At 40.4% G+C, this 18,763-nt stretch overlaps 1 protein-coding gene across 4 annotated transcripts in view; it reads right to left on the bottom strand.

Moving 5' to 3' along the window:
* Positions 1-482: 482 nt before the first annotated feature.
* Positions 483-18,763, bottom strand: part of ccny (cyclin Y) — a 41,929-nt gene continuing 23,648 nt past the window's right edge. Inside the window, exons 2-12 of one of the 4 annotated variants that reach the window (XM_044176324.1) lie at positions 17,724-17,798; positions 16,111-16,131; positions 14,587-14,621; positions 14,393-14,416; positions 13,648-13,748; positions 13,509-13,544; positions 12,280-12,337; positions 11,750-11,869; positions 8,718-8,884; positions 5,175-5,337; positions 483-3,832 (exon numbers count right to left, since the gene is read on the bottom strand). In XM_044176324.1, coding sequence (XP_044032259.1) covers positions 3,716-3,832; positions 5,175-5,337; positions 8,718-8,884; positions 11,750-11,869; positions 12,280-12,337; positions 13,509-13,544; positions 13,648-13,748; positions 14,393-14,416; positions 14,587-14,621; positions 16,111-16,131; positions 17,724-17,798 — 917 coding nt within the window. In that variant the 3' untranslated portion in view covers positions 483-3,715. The remainder of the gene's footprint in view (positions 3,833-5,174; positions 5,338-8,717; positions 8,885-11,749; positions 11,870-12,279; positions 12,338-13,508; positions 13,545-13,647; positions 13,749-14,392; positions 14,417-14,586; positions 14,622-16,110; positions 16,132-17,723; positions 17,799-18,763) is intronic. The other 3 variants (XM_044176325.1, XM_044176326.1, XM_044176327.1) reach the window with 3 other exon arrangements.

Here is an 18,763-nt window from a genome sequence, read left to right as displayed (position 1 = left end):
TTTATTAACCCAAGAGACTTGGTTTCAAAGGTGAGTTCGTGTGTCTGTGTACAGTATTTCAAATGTTTGATGTAGCTCATAAGAGATGTTTGGCAATTGCTCTCAACAAAGCTCACAGCACCTCTTCATTGCATTGAATTGACTTGTATAGCAATTACCAGAGCAGCGATTGAAATGCAAATCAAGGCTAATACGGAGGATTAAATGTGTCCCTCAGTGACAATATGGCAGAGTGTAATCTCTGTATTACCACTTGCTCTAAGCCATTTAAATGGTTCTTTCTGGGAGAAGAAACCCCGCTGAGTCACATCAGTTGTACAATACAGTACATATCGAAATATTGTGATAGAAGTGTGGAAAGCACTCGTGATAACACCATGAATGATGGTTGGCGGTCTCAGAGTAAGTGTGTGTATTGCTATTACCCTTTTCCACTTTGGGTGAAATGACCATTTTAGATTACACAAGATACATACGCTGGGTTTATTGCAAGGTTTTAAAGTTTAATTCTTGCACAGGTTTTTCTAAACATTGCTTCAGAAGAGAAGCATTTGGAGCAGTTCTATAAATCATAGTTGAAAACATACAGAGAAAAAGAGAACAGAGAGAGAGAGAGAGAGAGAGAGAGAGAGAGAGAGAGATCTGAGTTTGGCAAACTGAGAACAGGAACAGAATGACCGGCTCACTGAAAAGAAAACACACTGACAATAACAACAATAACAAGAGAATACAGTACAACTTGTTGAACACATCAATCAATGAAAAACAAAAAATTAAAAATAAAGGTGACAGCTACAGCAGTTGACTGATGTTAGCACGGGAAATCGTCATGATCAAAGCTGAATATGGGAAATCCAAAAATGGTCGTCGAAGAGAGGAAGAAAAATCAAGGGAAAAGTAAAACTCTATGCAGAGGTAGAGTTCAGTGCACAAGGCTATGACACACACCTAGTAACCAGCCGCCAGGACGCCACAGGCCCAAGGTCTTTGCTGTCGGAGTCAATCTTCCACCTCAGCACTCACCATAGTTGACCACATGGCATCAACACTTACTTCTGGCTCTAGAAAACACCAGACTGGGCTGTATGCACACACACATACAATAAATAGGATATACAATCTTTGAATACCTCTAACAGTTTGAACTCACAACAGCAACTCCAGTAACGTTACTTTCCTAAAGACACATTTCAGTCATTCAAAGCACCACGCAAAACAACAGTTCTCTTTCCAAGTCCCAACACCTTTTCATATACTCCATGTGCAAGTGGGATGGGTCAGAGCAACACGTCGAACAGGGTCGTCCTTCATTTGTCCACGACTTTGGTCCGGTTCTGTCCCTTCTCACACCGGCTGCTCAGGGTTGGAAATCTCTCTGACCTGACTGACTCTGGTAGCTTTTCAAACAACTGAACTTAAATCACAGACGTGGAGGTTGCCAATGAAATGCACAAAATAACCTAGAAGCTTGAAGGAGGGGACGTTCAACCTTAATCTGACCTTTTTCAAAAAAAAAAAGAAGCTATTTTTGTGTCTTTTTCAGATTCATTCATATTTTTAAGCATATAGTTTACTGTCTATTCTGTGATGTAGGGGAGGAAAATGTGAGTCCAGTTGATAAAGGCAAACAATCACTATTATAAAGTTTATATAATAGAAGCATTACTTCACACTTTTATCAACCCATTCAAGTGTGAAAACTAGAACGAATTACGCCAATTAAACTCAGTGATTGTATAGGTTCACCCTCTACTTCATCCCTGCATGTTCCCCTATTTCTGGTTTAAGAAATGTCAAGAAAAGAGCAAATCAGGAAGTGATTTGTTCATGAAAAAAACTGTTTCACTTATATCAAGTAAATGCAAGAAACTACAGAGCCCCCCCAAAAGCTGACAAAATGTTGTAAAAGCTTGTCCGAAAAGTTTACTACATTTTGTCAGTTATGGGGCTCCATAAGAAACAAGCATCACCACTTAAAAACATATGATTATGGCAATGCTTCCGGGGGTGGGGTTGAAAAAACAACAAATCATAAAATAAGCCCGAACTGTCTTGTATTATCTATATATTATAGAGTATGTAACACATAAAAACATGGCATTTTCTGCAGTGTGAAAACATAGCAACAAGAAAACAGACAAAAAAAAAATATCTTAAGTGGTGTCTCCCGTTTAAATCTTAATACTTCACCTTTGTCTTTACTTGATTTGTCATAGGAACAAGGAATCAAACATATTTACCGTCCTCATGTACAGTAAAAACTGATCCAGTATAAATATTCTAACATCATTCTGGTTTTTACAGTACGACCTCAGTCTACAGATTTTGCACACTGGTGTTGTATTTACACTGTACAGAGACACTTTAGCAAAATGTATACAATCTATCTTTTTGTAAGCAGTGTTTGAATCGTCACTTAATGCTTTTTCATTCATTTTGGTCCTCTCCAGTACAACAACTACAACAACAAAAAAAAAAAAAAAAAAAAAACCCTGAAGATTCATGCTTTTAGTGGCTCCTAAATGTCTATATTCCATTTGTGCTGTTTCTTTGTAAGCTGGAAGAACCATACAAAATGTTAAAGAAAAAGATACGCCAGAGTTATTTGTTCTGTTCCTCCAGTAGAAATGGGAGAAGTGTTAAACTAGCTTATCACAGGCACCGCAGGTCAGGACAATGGCAGTGAATTAAGTACAACATAAGCTCTACAGTATATCTCACATCTGATCAGGACTAGCGGCCCACTGTCTTCCAATCAGTCTTCTCCCAAGGATGCATGCTTCATCGTATTTAATCACAACAACAAAGCAATGCATGAATATTGCTTTAAGTGAATAGCTGTATTTGAATGGTGGCTGGATGGCCTTGCTGTAAGAGAAACTGTTCCGTCCCTTGAGCTTAACACTGACTTGCTTTTTCAGTGTTAGCTCTCTGAATGAGAATGATTTGTCGAGGGCGAATGATATGTAGTCCAGTCAAACGTATCAACTGTGCACTCGGGTTAACAGTGGAATGTACATGTCTTTCCTTTGCGTATGCTTACATCTGCTGGCAGAGGTTTCTGCTGGATGGGAATGCAAAAGAACACAAACACCAACAAAACACTGAAACAAATTGAGGAATTTTACATTTTTTTAAATGTGCCTGTAAGCTGTCCAAAAAAAAAAAAAAAAATCATCTCATGCTTCAGCTAAGAAACTCACTGAACCAGAAGATTAAAATTAAAAGGAATGTACACGGCCTCCCTCAATCAACCGTACAAGCCAGTCGAGCCTCAGAGGGAATTATGGAGCGCTGTTGCCGCTGTCATCTGTTGTATTTCGCATTAAGCTTGTTCCTATTTTCTTTTCCCAACTTCACACAGTCGCTCATATTGCCAGCTGTATTTCAGTTTGGCCTCTTCGTTTCTTCTGCAGTCAAGGTCTTCATTCCAACAACTTAAACTCTAAAACTTCAGTTTGGTTCAGCTCAGCTCTGTTTGGTTCAGTGCAGGCAGCCAGTGGGACTTCTTTTATGTACAACAACCAGAGAGGGTGCAATCACACTTGCAGAAGTGCCAGATTGTGTGTGTGTGTGTGTGTGTGTGTGTGTGGGTGTATTCCAGACAGAACCACTGATCCACAGGACTGCCGCCCACCTGGTTTGCCTGCTTACCAGGCAGAAATACAGTACAGATTGTCTGACAGGTCTATCTTCGTGCTGCAGGCGGCAAGTGTTAGGAAATGATGGCTGGACACCACCGCAGCACCGTCAGGTTGTCTGCGCTCACTGACCGCTTCTTGGCTTGTTTCCTCAAGTCCTTGTATTTGTCATCACACAACCGTGAGATGGCCTGAAAATCAAAACATAGCAGAAATGAGATGGAGATGGCGAGGCCTATTTAGAGTAATTAGCTGACACCGTAGTCAGTTTGTGCACAAATGGGAGACGGCAGCCAAAAACAGGAAATAATGAAATAATTAATAAATTAAATTAACTAAAAAAAAACATTCCTTTCCTTTTATAGCCCAAAATTGTTTGTAGTTTCAGTAGTTAACCACACAAAAAATGACAAATGTGTGATTGAACTACTTGAATCACCATACAGATGAATGTAGCTGAACTACCAGCAAGCTACTGCTAAACGTAGTTCACTACTCCCCAACAGCATATTCTACAGGTCGTTGTGCATTGTGCATTGCCCTCCACGCTTGGCGCACCCTTGATTACAACGGTTCCACTCAAAACTGGTGGAAACGCAGGCTGATTCGCTTGATAGCACCAAGGTTTCCAAGAATCTTGAACGGAACCGGTTCAAGAACCAGAACTAATTTGGTGGCCATGTGTTTTCACTTTCACTTTCACGGTGCCTGATTAGACCTCTTCTCAGGACTGCGTGGGCGTGTACAAACTGGCGTCTCCCTCACTCTCTTCGTAGTTGCACCTGTTAGGGCGGGACACCTTACCCATTTATCATTCTTATTGGTCCATAGAGTTTTGTGACATAATCCAGGCATATCTCTACCAAACTGACTAGAGGTCTAATCAGCCAGAGAAATTGAAAACACCCGTGCGGCTGTGCAGGGCCTTTAAATCAGGCACTGTGGAACTTCCCTAGTACATTACACAATAAATACACCTTTTTCACAGCAGACGTTTTGACATTTTCAAAGCAGGAAAAGCCCAGGTGAAGTAATAACATTAATAAAGTCCAGTGAGACATCATGCACTGTACCAGGGACCTGGAACAGGCCAAACTAAATGGAATGCAGCCATTCTAAATGTTAGTAATTACAGCTGTGCTTTCCTTGCTATGAAATGTTAAAATGTCTCCTGTGAAAAAGGTCTACTTTGGTCAAACAGAGAGTCTTTTGGACATAAAAAAAAAAACCCCAGCCGGCAATGATGCATCCGCCAACATCAACATGATTACATAATTACACAGCAACACAGCCCTACATCCTGTCCTTCACCCAGCAGCGAATGTACAATCTGTGTTTTGTGTGCATGAGTGTTGAACTGAGGCACTTCAAAATACTAACTAGCCAGACTGCCTCAGTTCATTGCATTCCACATCCTCAGGCCACAATAAATTGGGTTCAGATTTCAAGATTTCTTTTCTTCATTTTTTTCCCTCTACGACCTGAACTCCAAAATCCAAATCTGTTTCCAGTTTTACTGTGTGAACTACTCACCTCTAGTTTCTGGGCCTTGTCCCTGCTGAGGGGTTCCAGGGGGAAGCTGAGGTTGTTGGCCTCAGCCAGGGAGCGCAGGTCAAAGTAATACTTGGCGTAGACGCTTGACGGCACGTTGATGTTGAACTGCAGCAGCTCCAGAAACTGACGCTCCAGCTCGTTCCTTTTGTCAGAGAGAGGGAGAAGTCAGCCCTTAGGCAGGCTAAAAAATATCTGCTATTTAGCTAGGAGCCATACCCAGATTTAAATAAAGTTAGTTAGATCATTGAAATTGAATTGTCTCTCTACAAATAAATTCTGTATAGAGCGACTGAAGAGGAGACAAAGAGATGAGAGAGTGTTAGTGCTCATGAGACCATCCTGGCAAATCCATCACATCACACAGACGATTTTCACATGTACAGTACCAATACACATACACCGAGTACACCCACCAAACATAAGCCTCTCCTCATACTGAAATATAACTAAGCAAAGGGGCCCCGAGCAGTGTGTGCAAGAAAGAATATTAATCCCACATCCTGAAAATGCTATTGTCATGTATTGCCTTGTGTTTCAAAGCTCTGTGATCCCTTCTGCAGCGCGCTGACAGCCGCTTTCATCTGTTTATCTTCAGTCATGACCGATTCATTTTGCATTGTAACCCGCATTAGAGGCACTATCCATCTCCCCCCCCGCATTTTACAGGCACGCAGCAACAGACAGCAGAATTTTGACTCCTCTGCCTAATAATACTGCTTCTTTTTTATCTTGCCGTGGCACTCATTCAGCTATTTCCATCTATTTCTTTTTGTGTTTCTCCTCTCCTTACAATTCTCCCCTGCAGTTATTTTAAGCTTGTGTCTGTTGGGGCGGGTTGAGTGTGGATTTAAAAAGACTAAAATTGATCTTCAGAGAAAATCTCTGGTCAAGCACCGAGTCATTGTCATGGTAAATTGCCATATGGGAGCACAGCGGAACCACATGCTGGGCTCCACTCACTGAAGAGAGTCCCAAACAGGTGGATTACAGTCATTGGACATGAATATACAGCCACTGGTGCAGAAGGGTGTGAATGCAGCAGAGGTCGGAGGTCGTAGCAGTGGCATCGTGTCTACAGCATCGTGTTCCCCCTCAGAATAATCCAGCCGAGACGGTATACACGACAGAGGGGTGGGTCCTCACGCTCAAGATGCTTCCTCGCTGTCTCACACGCAAAGTGAATTTAATTTGTAATTGAATGATGATGATGATGATGATGATGTCATCTTGAGATGAAGCCATTCCATATAATGTAAGATTTTAACCGTGAAAAAAATATCCAAGCTTTTCCTTCAGACTTTTTACTAAGCCTAACACTGATGTACAGTAAAAGCCATGCATCTGTTATTGTCAGCTTGTTAGGAACTAATAAACCAGCCTAGTGTCATGCTTGGTGACATGATAGCCCTTGGATTTATATCGTTTCTTCATTGGGAAAGGTGCAAGAATAACTGATATAAACTGTCAGCACCATAGTTGTATTGGTGCATGGTTTTTACAAGCCTATATGTATAACTCTTGCTCTAACAAAGGGTAGACAACTTCTTATTAGGTGACAATACTTTTATCATAAGGCTGAGTTATATTTAACTGAGCCAGCCTACTGTACCGCTGTTTTTTTGGGACCAATCCAAGAGCCACAACAAAAGACAGTCAAGGGTGTCAGCAGAGGTCGCTCTAAGCATGTCCAAATCTCAACACCTCTTGAACCCAGGCTGACACACCCACAAACACAGACTGTTCTCAGCATAGAACGAGCCTGAATGAGTCACTAAATGGGGGTGAAGACACAGTCAGTACAGTACGGTAGTTAAGAGGAATATTGAATAACAACGGCTGAGACTGTATACCAAGTGTTTTAAGAAACTGAAACACTAAGTTGATTAACCAATTAGTCGATCAACAGAAAATTTAGATCAACCAGATTTATTGTTTGCGGCATTTTTCAAGCAAAAATGTGGAATTCACAAATATGAACATTTGCTGTTTTGTTTTTTTTCCCTATGATAGTGAACTACTTATCTTTGAGTTTTGGACCGTCCGTCGAACTAAACAATACGAAGATGTTAACTTCTGCTTGAGGAAATTTTGAGGGGCATTTCCCACATTTAAAAAAAAAAAACAAACATTTTATAGAACAAACTTGATAGATTAATCGAGAAAATAATTGGCAGGATAATCATTCATTAATTTAATCATTAGCTGCAGTCCTCGCTCCATGGACATGAACAGATCCTATCTATCCTCAATTTCTCTTTGATTTAATGCCCTAAAGCAGGAAAAAAAAAGAAAATGTAATAATGATATGAATGCGACTGTTGTCTGATGATTGTCATACAACACAGAGCCGTTAGTCTGCACCACACACACACACACACACAGTAAAACTTCTGTAAACAGCTATATCCTCTACAGAGATCAGGTTCTAGCTGGTCGACACTCCTCTTCCGTTGCCAGAAACTGTCCGTGCTGCCAACCGCTCTTTGGTAATTTGCCTCTCACTGAATTTATTTACACTGAGGAACAGCCAGAGATGCTACGCTACAGTATGTGCTCCCATGCTAAGTCTATTTAAACCATCGTATGGTATATGCAGTCATGTGATTCTGCACCTCCCACACAGCCGCTAGAAGTGTTCTCTCAGTCATAAGATCACTTCAGCGCGGCAGCGCGGAGCACTGCTTCCAAAGGAAAGGAAAAGAAGTCATGTGATTGGAGATGCCAGCTCCTTCCACATTTAGTGATAATGTATTTCTCCTAATACCACAAAGTTTCCAACTATGCACCTGTTGAGCAGCACATTTCCGGCCAGGAAATTTCCAAAAGTCTGTCATTAAAACAGATATTCAGATATATCAGATATTTTCTCAGTCCTAATAGGGATATTATTGGAGTGAGGTGCTCTGTGGTTTTTCAGATGCTTGGATTGGATGCTTGAATTTAAAATATATATATATAAAAAAAAATCAGCTTTGCAAATGTTTTATGAGGAAGGAAAGTTTGTTAGACCTCAAGGATACGCACAATGAGTTTTGGTGAGTAACACTGAATGTAAACACAACTTTTGTTGGTTTTACGAGAAAACTCCACAGGGTACCTTCAATAGCATTTAATAATTCTTGCCTCTCAGATGAACACAGACTGAACCAGCAAGCTATAAAGTTAATTTAACAACTGTAGCCAATTTACAGTTGTTAAATTCACTCAATAAATTTTCACTGCAGTAAGAATAGAACACATCTGCTGCCACCTTCACAACACAGAAACACAATTATTATTAACAAATGTCATGCTTAGTAATTATTGTTATGCAGGTGGAAATGAAACTGGTTAAAAATAAGGAACTTCAGAAACAAAATGAGCCACCTGTATGTTAATAACCACTGACACTCGTTGCCAACATTTAGCAACTGACCTCAGTCTATAGGCCTTTCTGTTGTGTGTGCATTGCATTTCTGTGCACTTTTGACTACCTTCATATCAGTAAAATGCAATATTTTGGGTGTGTATCCAGCAACTCACATGTCCTCCACAGTGATATCCTTGAGAATTTGGCAGTAGTCGACATTCCAGACCGCCTGGTCGTCCCAGACCTTGGATGCCAGGAGGATGGCTCCTAACACGATGCGCTTCCAGTTGGCAGGGCAAATGTCGATCTCAGCATAGGTCAGGAGCCTCTCCAAATACACCTTGGACAAAGAGATGTCACGTGTAAATATCTCCAAAAAACATTGATCTTTTCCACTTTGAACATACAAAATCATACACATAATTGAGATCCCTGTGGGTTCTGTTTTTTCTTACATATAATGAACACAATAATATAACAGAATCTTGTACGAATGTATTATTACATTACTTATGTAATTAGCATGTTCTCAATGTGTGTTTAATTAGCCTTTGCTCTCCCTGTTTTGCAGAGTTAGTTTGCTGCTTTCCTGTTTTGCAGTCCCCTGCCTGCTCCTCCTCCAGGTAAAAACCACAATAACAAGATGTCAGAAGCTGATGAAATCCTGCTTCCCTGGAGCTCGCTCATTAAAATATTCATGTGGATCGAAACACTGCACTCTTTCCCCATTTCCATTTCTCTCTTTTTCAGTAGCCAGAATTCCCACACTCTACAGATCACAAAGCACACTGAGTCTTGCAGGCACCTGTTCCATACAAGTTGGAATACTTGTACAGAAGCTGATTCTTCTGATCCATTAATCATCATTTTGTTAGAAAGTTAGATTTTATAGTGATTGTCGAGCATGAAAGCTGCAGTGATCTGCTGCATGGAGATAACTAAATGTCTAGCTTGCTAATGGAAGCATACGTTACAGTTTTCTCATAAAAAGCTCACTGATCTCCCACTACACACTCCCAAATAATAAATAAATGTGCAGTATTAAACAGCTTCTCTCTTTAATAAGCGCACAAACACCTGTCATCTTTTTGGTTTTCACCTTTTTTGTATGTATCTGGTTGGTTTTTTAGTTTTCACTTTTATTTAGTCATTTCACTAACTATTTAACTTCAGAATACTATAGTCTACTTCAGTTTGTAACAGATATGATCGAATACAAACAATAAATCTAATTCTTGTTACAGTCATTTTTTCCCGGCTGACTAGGAACTGCATTTTTAATTTTCCATAAATAAAATGTACTGCAGGCTCAACTGAATTCAGACTAGTTACAGTAGCTTGAAACTTTGAATACTGTCATCTTAGATGACAAGTATGAAAAATCTGGTTTGCAGCGATGCTGTATTTTTCTATGGCAGAGCAGAATATACTGTGCATTCCATTTATAATTCTGTCTGAATCGGCACAGTGGCAGAACTGTCAGTATTATGCGACTTAAAAACCTAAACAGAATCCTAGAAGAGGTGGAAAGTAGATGGTCATCTTTTAGAGGATGATTATTACCACTAATTACTAGAGATATAATGGTTCCTTGTGGTTTAGACAAATAGAGAGAAGGGAAAGGTTGTGAAAAAGAAATGAAAATATTCTTTCATCCTATTTTGTAGCCTGGTTTGACTTGCCCACTAGCACAGCTCAGGTGGCTAATTGGACAAGTCATGCTGGGTTGCGCTTTGTGCCTGCAGGCAATGCTAACCTATCTCTGTTGTGGCCCAGAACCTGCCAACAGACACCACATACACTCATCTGGCAGCAGGCAGCAAACAGAACTGAAGAAAGCCTGCATGAAATGAGAGCCAGACCACATCCTGGGCGATATGAATGCGACATCGGCGAGAGAATATACAAACAAGCGCAACAAAGAATCCAGAGGCAGTGTGGTTGGCAAACAGTAGCCCTGTGCAACCAGAATAAACCCAAATGATTTAACTTTGTGATTCTTGGGTCAATGTCACAAATAAAATTTAGTACTAGACAGAGAAACCGGTCTCCATGGAGCTCAAAGGTTAAACTAACCTCAGGAAGAGACTACATTTCCAAAACAGAGGATTTCTAACTGGATAAAATGTTGTAATAAGAGAAACATTATCTGTCTGATAATGATTAAACAACATACTATTTTCATATTTACGTTACTTCTATGGTTTTGTGCCCTCTCTTATGTTTAAAAAGTAATCCTGCTCTGATAAGAGAGTGTCACATCACACCTATTATTCATAACAATGGCAAACCAAAGCATTAAAGCACTTAATTTAAAGATTTAAAGTGTATGGTTCACTCAGTTAAACAGAGGAATCAATTTGACCACATTACTGACTGGTGGTTGTTTTTAGCTACTATACACACACACATTAGTAAGCATCCCAAGTTTAAACTCCAAACCATCAACATGTAGTGTTTCTCATTTAAACAACTAACCAGTAAAACACATCCTGCTGGGACAGCTGAGAGTATACTGAGCCAGTGTTAATAGCATACAGTTCATGTATTATCTATTGCCAGTGCAGGACTATCCAGTTAGTGTAGGCAGAGATTAAAAACTAGAATTCTTTAGCAATGATTCATCTTCACAAAAGAAGACATGCTGACTTTCTGGGTCTCTGTCTTCTCCATCCCAGAAAGAAGCCTGCCCTTTCCTATCCTATGATGTAATGACTGCGAAGGGAAGGAAGACGCCCAGCTTCCATCTTAACTTACCTGTCTAGAGTCAGCAGTGTCAGCTAAACCAACCCTATAACAACCAGCCAACAGCCCTATTCAACTACTGATGACATGCCAGACTTGTGCCAAAGTCACGTGTGTGTGCGCACAATGCGACTTTGTGAAGTCTGACACATTTTTGTTACAGTACGTCCGTACACGGAGAAAGCCACAGAAACACTCACAGATACTGTGCATCAGTGTGCTTGGGGACACAATCTCTAGAGGGATATATTGAGCATTTCATATGATTCAAGAGGAAGAGATGATGTCCAAAAATAAACGAGAGAAAAGAGTCTAAGGAAGGCAACAGAAAGAAGACAGCACATGACACAAGAGAGGGCAAAAAGAGAACCAAGAAGCAACAATCCCTTCTGGTGTCAGCACTGAAATACACACACACACACACACACACACACACACACACACACACACACACACTTACCAGTGTGACAATGGCACACTCGGCGGTGAGCTGTGCGGCGCTGAACAGCGTCCTGACAAAGCGGTAGATCTGTTTCTGCTCGGGGTGGTGTTTGTCGTAATCAGGAGGAAGCTCTGACTTCTAGAACAGAAGATAAAAAAAACTAAATGAACACGAAAGATCCTCTGTTCACAACATCTGATCTGGTTGTTTACCAAAATGGAAACACAAGCTGCTAGTTGAGACATTTGCTTACAAATGAGCATTCATTTTGAATAGAGTGCTTTGTGGGCTTTGGATACGGAGCATCAGGCAAAGTGGTTATGTAAATTTTTGGACTGAAACCCTGCAATTGTTAAGCAAAAAAATTGAACCGAAAATACATGTGAATGATCCAGATGGCTCCCGAGATTAATAGACAGATTTCCCCCCCATTTGATCCACGTGGGCTTGTTTGCTGTTCATCAGCTTGTGTGGTTTGTCTTGCTGATGAATCCCGACAGCTCCGCAGCTTGCGTATAATGGAAATGTATCTTCAGGTAAGGCCTTACCGTGAGCGGATGCAGCTTCTCATCGAAAATGTCTAACAACATTCTTCCGTCGACATCTCTGGGATGACAAACAGACAGGAAGAACATCAGAGTATGATAGAAATAATGATAAAAAAAAACCAGATGCCATGAGACTCATTTCATTTAAAATATGACTTCATCCTCTAAGATATTGCCTGGTCAATAAGCCATGTATGGGCATTTATCTGCACTTCAAACAGCTGCCCTACATGGGATTCCTACAAGTTATAGAGACAAAAAATAGATTTTTATCAGATCTGATCATTAGCATCATCGACGCCCCTAAAATAGCCATATAAGGCTCCGTTTGTGGACAAGTTTCATTCACAAGAGTAAGAAGGAACTTCACGGTACAGAGCTTCAAGTCCCGCTGTCAGTGGCTGTATTAGGGGACCCAAACCAATCTGAAAATATCAGTACAGCTTTGAACGACGCATCATCAGAAATAGAAAAAGGTCATTAAAAAGCAAAGTGGTCGATGAGTCCGATGGGAGGCGCTCAAGGGGACGTGGCAGTCACGGAGATGGATAAGAGAGTATTATACAGTAGGTGACGTTAGGCTGTCAGGTATTTATAACAAAGGGTGTTCACCTGGACAGCGACCTGCATAAAGACCCTGAGGCGTCAAACTACTGAAGTTAAAATATCAAAATATGCAAATAAAATCTAGAAAAATAAAAAAAATAACACTCAAACCTCTCAGTAAATTAGCAAGCCATGATAATGATACTGATATAATGAACAGAATCATTTCACATACCGTTTATTTTAGTTACATATTTTATTTTTGTTGATTTCGGTGTCATACACTTATATACATATATTTTTTTATATAATTGAACATATGTTCAAATTCATTCAGAATTAAGTCAAACGAGAAAGGCAGACTATCTGTCCATGACTTGTTAGACAGGTCTGCACTACTAAGAGAAAATATTAAGTTGGTGAACGCCACAAATTCTCTTAAATCACTCTTCTGTGCACACATGTTCATCTGAGTGGATCTTGCATGAGGCCCTCAGGCTTCATATCAGACAGAATGTCACAGTAACTAAACAGCTTGACATTTCAACATAAGCCTCGGGGGCCAAAAGTGTCGATTTCTTTTTTTCCTGCCAATGTTTAGTTTTGTCTGCTGACCTCTGACGTTGATATCTGACGCAGGACTGTGGAATTTCGAAGTAGATAAGGGAAAAAATGTATCATACCTGTTCTTTATGTGGTAGTATATTGCGAGGGCTACACTGTAAAGACAAAAAAAAAAAGACAATGGGCCAAAACATTTTTCCCTTAATGTGAAATGAAATATCAGATAATGAGTTATTTCACGTTTGGTAATGTAGTTACCATTTGATGGTGTATTTGAGGTTGGGCTGGCTGACAGTGCTGTCATCAAGGAATATGGTGGAACATGAGCTGTACTTCCGTCTCACTGGGCCTGGATGATGCTGGAGTTCACACACACACACACACACACACACACACACACACACACACACAGACAGACAGACAGACAGACAGACAGACAGACACGTCAATCTCTATTTCTGTGATACTCGGACCAGCCAAAAGCCCTGCTAACAGTCATGGAAAGTAGGGCACCTGTAAGCCCACAAACTAATTCTGTCTGTCCTCTGTCAGCGCCTGACATGGTTGCATGCGGGAATGGCATTTATGGTGGAGTGCATCTTTATAGAAGCCCCAAACTTCCATTTAGTGGCAAACTTTGTTTTTTCCATTGGCTCATTTTGTTCCAAGTCATTTTCTCCTGGCACATGCGGAACCAAAGCTTTATCATATCAATTGAGTTATCCAATTTTCAAGATAAACACTTCACTGATTCATCACTAAAAACCGCATGTCTTACCAGTTCCTGCACTTGGGGCTGAGGGAGTGACGGACAGGGATGAACTACACCATAATGTGATGAAATTGTTGCCACTACCTTTTTACTACATCTAAACTATGACATTTAACTACATCTTTCAGCTCACACATGACTAAGACTATAAGTGGAATCTGTGCGGTTTGAAGAGGGAGGGAGCATGATAAATGGGTTGATCTATTTTACGGGTCATTTTGAGGACTTTACCTTGTTCTCCGAAATGTGTGTGAACTTGCAAAAAATACAAGACATTAAAATCACCATTTGCACAATTATAATATTCACAATTGTATTACACTACCAAATAATTGACAGTCACATAAGAAAATCAGCAGCCTTTTGTGTAAGGTCCACTACTGCCCTTTTAATGTATCATACACAATGTCCTTTATCTTACTTACATGGTTGATGTAAAGGCTCTTCCGCTTTTCTCGAACTGAAAAGGAAGATGAGAGAACAGGTGTCAGTGCTGTCACACACACACACACACACACACACACACACACACACACACACACACACACACACACACACACACATCAAGCTCAGCGTCATGAGTGCAGTACACAACCCGCACAGACAGGGAGCAGCATTTACCCAGGGTTTATAAATCGCCTCTCATTATAGATTTTGAGAAAATATTGGATGAACAGCTTTTTTTTTTTAAACCTCTAATTATTCTACACTACATTAAACAAAGCATGGCAGTTTTAGCAAACTGCATTTTAATATGAAAAAAGAAAAATCCAAAGCCTGTAAATGGCTTTTCTCTCCTGATACATTGAAAATTGTGTTTTAATGTGTGGGAATGAGTGTGAGTTCATTAATGATTAATTCATCATTTCGGCCTACAAGAGTCCCAATCAAATCAAGTATAGTGACTGTTTTATTCAAGAGCAGACTGTCATTTGTCACTTTTTTCATTTCTTTCCGCTCATACAAATCTGGTCATTTGCAATGCTGATTCTGCTTAATGGATGTGATGATTTGTTAGTTTTATAGAGCTCACTTCACTGAATGCAGGGCATAACACACACACACACACACACACACACACACACACACACACACACAGCTGCGTGTCAGCGATGTGTCGGTTTGCGTATCCATGTGTGTCTATATGTGTATATGTTTGCTCTGATGTAGGAGACCACACAAGGATCGCTGTCAAAGCAAAGTGGAGCAGATGCAGAGCGCAGCATCACACACAGTGACGTAGTGAGCTGTGTGGCACCGCTCATCCCGGCACTGTCTGTCTCTCACCTCACTGACACACACACACACACACACACACACACACACTTTTGAAATCTAATCAAATGCACGTGTTTATGGCTTTTTCCCCTCTGGGCAGACGTGACTTCCTGCGCTGCTTTCTAGCAAAAAGCAGCAGGCTCTTATGCCATAATTAGGGCTGCATATTTTTGTGGAAAACAACTTGACCGCAGTGATGTCTGAATTGATTTATGAATTGATTTTTCCTACACTTAAACACTGACACATTAAATATTCTTCTAAACAATGTGCTGCGATGCTCGTGTCAAATCACAGTTTCATACTCCCGGTTAAATCCTAACTTTTATTTCATTTCACATCTCCTCTGTCGAAAAAGCGCAGCTGCCATAAACGCTTGATATGTGTCATTTCAGTAATGACAGCACAATTTTTAGGTTAACACTATGCAGCCCTATTCATACGGGTGCATCGTATAGAGCGACATCCACACGGGCACAAACACACACACAGACACACACACACACACATAGAATGATATCAGCAGTGAAGGCACGTCACCTGCTAACAGAAAATGATACAGATCAAGAACAAGAATACAATAAAGCCTGAGACTACATGAAAAGTCAAGCCCAAACAAACAGTAAGCATAATGCTACCTGCCTACTGAAACCACACACATACATGCTTACCTCTCTTGTTGGGCACAGCAACTGAAAAAACACAAAGTCCAAGTTGTCTCTGCTTGTTTTTGACACAGATGCACAATGGGGTATAGTTACATAGAGTTTGGAGTGTGAAAAATTGCCCATTGTGTGTCCTGTGTTGGTATTTATGCACAATATGTTGAGAAAACAGGCCAGCAGACATTCACACAAGAGCTTGATAAGGCTAATAAAAGAGCATCAGCACCTGATATCAGTAAATCAATACATCAGCCCTCAGGCTACAAACTCCTCAGCTAAAGCAGCTTTTCTCCAGTGTGTGCAAATGGGACAATATTAAGCCTCTTATCATCAAAGTAAAGAGATTATGTCTAAACTGAAAAGTAATCTCAGAAACCAACTTCACCACATTTCAGCTGATTAAAATGCATTACTGTCACTCTGAAGGGTGCAGACTGCTACAAGAAGATCAGTCTCTCTGCCTGATAGAGATGATCAAAACAGCCCAGTGCGTCTCAAAAAATCTGACGTAAAGGCAGCTGGTATAACATTTTCCACAGGAGCCTGCCTGGAGCCTTTATGGTGGATAAAAGGATGTTAATCAACAGTACTGTTGTATAGCTCCTGCATTAATAAAACAGCTTGCTTTCCCACAAAGCAGGCGGCTTTGTTTGACTTGCATGAGTTTATAAACATAAAGATAGTTTAGAAATTATTTTTGCAGGCTGCATTATCGCTTAATGTGCAATCTGCCACGTATGGCGACACTGCTCTTTGAATTACTTTTTCTCAGCAGGTGCCACATTTTTGATGACCAAATGGTTACTGATAAAAACATACAGACAACATGAATGGTCAAAGGCACACGGAGTGTTTCGGGGCCAACAAAGAAAGTGAGGATTGTTGGGAACAGGGGCCCTGAGGGAGTTGGGGGGTGAGGTAACGTAATTAAAAATACAATAAAGATCTTGGATTGAACTATTTGAACTGTTTGTGTCTAATGCATTCTAGAAATGTCCACGTTACTATAGGTTTCGTGATTTGAACACTGGATGAGGCATGCATAATTTCACAGTGCTTTCTGAACACATTCTTCACACTTCTTCAGACAGAATGCATATAGTGGCTCCACGGCCATCAGAGGGCTAAGAATAGAATCAATCAAAAGCAAAGGCCATCAGAAACTCTTTCCAAACAGCTGTGGATGACACTACTACTAGCGAGCATCACCCATTACATCAGTGCTTAGTACACACTCTCAGTCTTGCCCTAATCACATTCAAATGTTATTTTTATGTGAGTTTCTAGGGACAAAAAAGCCATCAATATAACACAGAACACAACTTCACCTTGCCTCACACTCCATCGACCTCATCTAAGCAGGTCCTGCGTGTGCCTGACACATTCATTTAACATGACTCTTGCCTACACGTTGCAAGTTTTCAACGCACTCACCAACCATCCCTAGAAGTGTTTTTGCCCTACTTTACTGTGAACTATTGCCACTCTTGCCGCTGTCTTAGATATTGTCCCGAAACAAACCTGATTATAATGTAGTGATTGATTTGCAAGCCAAGGAGTGTCGAAGCTTCAAAAGTAGGTTTGGGAGAAATGCAAGGTGCTCAGAGAAGAGTGCTCACCGTCAGTCTGTGACTTGCTGAGGAAGATGGTGCTGGCCCGGGGGTGATCTGAGGGATTGTACTCCATGGGCAGGTCTGAAAAGAAGAGGAAAGAAAACATTAGTCTTACAGGCAGCGATCAAATTAGAGATTTGATTTTAATTGATTTGTAGTGCATTTAAAAAAACCTGGACAACCAGGATACACGTCTGGTACCAATTTCACTTTGAGTCTGCATACTGTTTGTCTAAGAGCTGAACTAGTTCTTTAGATTTCTTTTGACAAAATGATATTCAACAGAATATACAGCAATCACCAGTATTATAGGAATAGTAAGCAATTAACACAAGGCTATGATGTTTTACCAGAATAACTAAAAAACACTGTCATTGAAATGTGTGGAGTTAGAGTTAGGGGTTAATCACCTCTCTTGTAATGGACTGAACTGAAAGGAAAAACAATCTGTTAGCCGACAGTTTGCTGCACCAGCGCTGTGTAAACGGCGGTTTGCAAATCAATGTGCTAGGCAAACACAGCAGAAAGGTATAGATTTGTTTTAGATCATTGTCTGTGCATATACCACCCAGGGTCAACCACCACATTAGACGGTAGCTGGCAATAAAAGCTGCAATAAATCACAAGGAAAAATATCTTTGAGCATCCACTGAGCTGATGAACGCTGACAGCAGGTTCGTACAACATCTGTCTTCTGAGCCTGACACTGACTGCTGCAGGTGCAGCTGTCTGCCACCAGGTGCTCTCTGTCACAAGGTGCATTTTCAGATTAAAAGTGACTAAACTCCATAGGTTCATTCATGAATTTTACATGTCTCAATTCTTGTAAAAGCTATTTGTACCTTTACATTAGTGTGATCAGATTGTTCAGATGTTAGATACCTGCGTGACTAATTGTCCCTGTTGTCTCATTTATTTGATTAACTTTCTGATGTCATTTTTAATATAATATTTTAACATATATCACGTCTGATGGCTAAAGCCAGTGTGACTGCTTCTGGCTAACTGGCGTTTAACAAAGTGAAACAGTGTGTTTTAGTGCTGCA

This window comes from Siniperca chuatsi, linkage group LG19 (assembly GCF_020085105.1).
Source record: "Siniperca chuatsi isolate FFG_IHB_CAS linkage group LG19, ASM2008510v1, whole genome shotgun sequence".
Taxonomy (NCBI): domain Eukaryota; kingdom Metazoa; phylum Chordata; class Actinopteri; order Centrarchiformes; family Sinipercidae; genus Siniperca; species Siniperca chuatsi.
The sequence above is the reverse complement of the archived record's forward strand: the minus strand, read 5'-3'. Positions and strand labels throughout refer to the sequence as shown.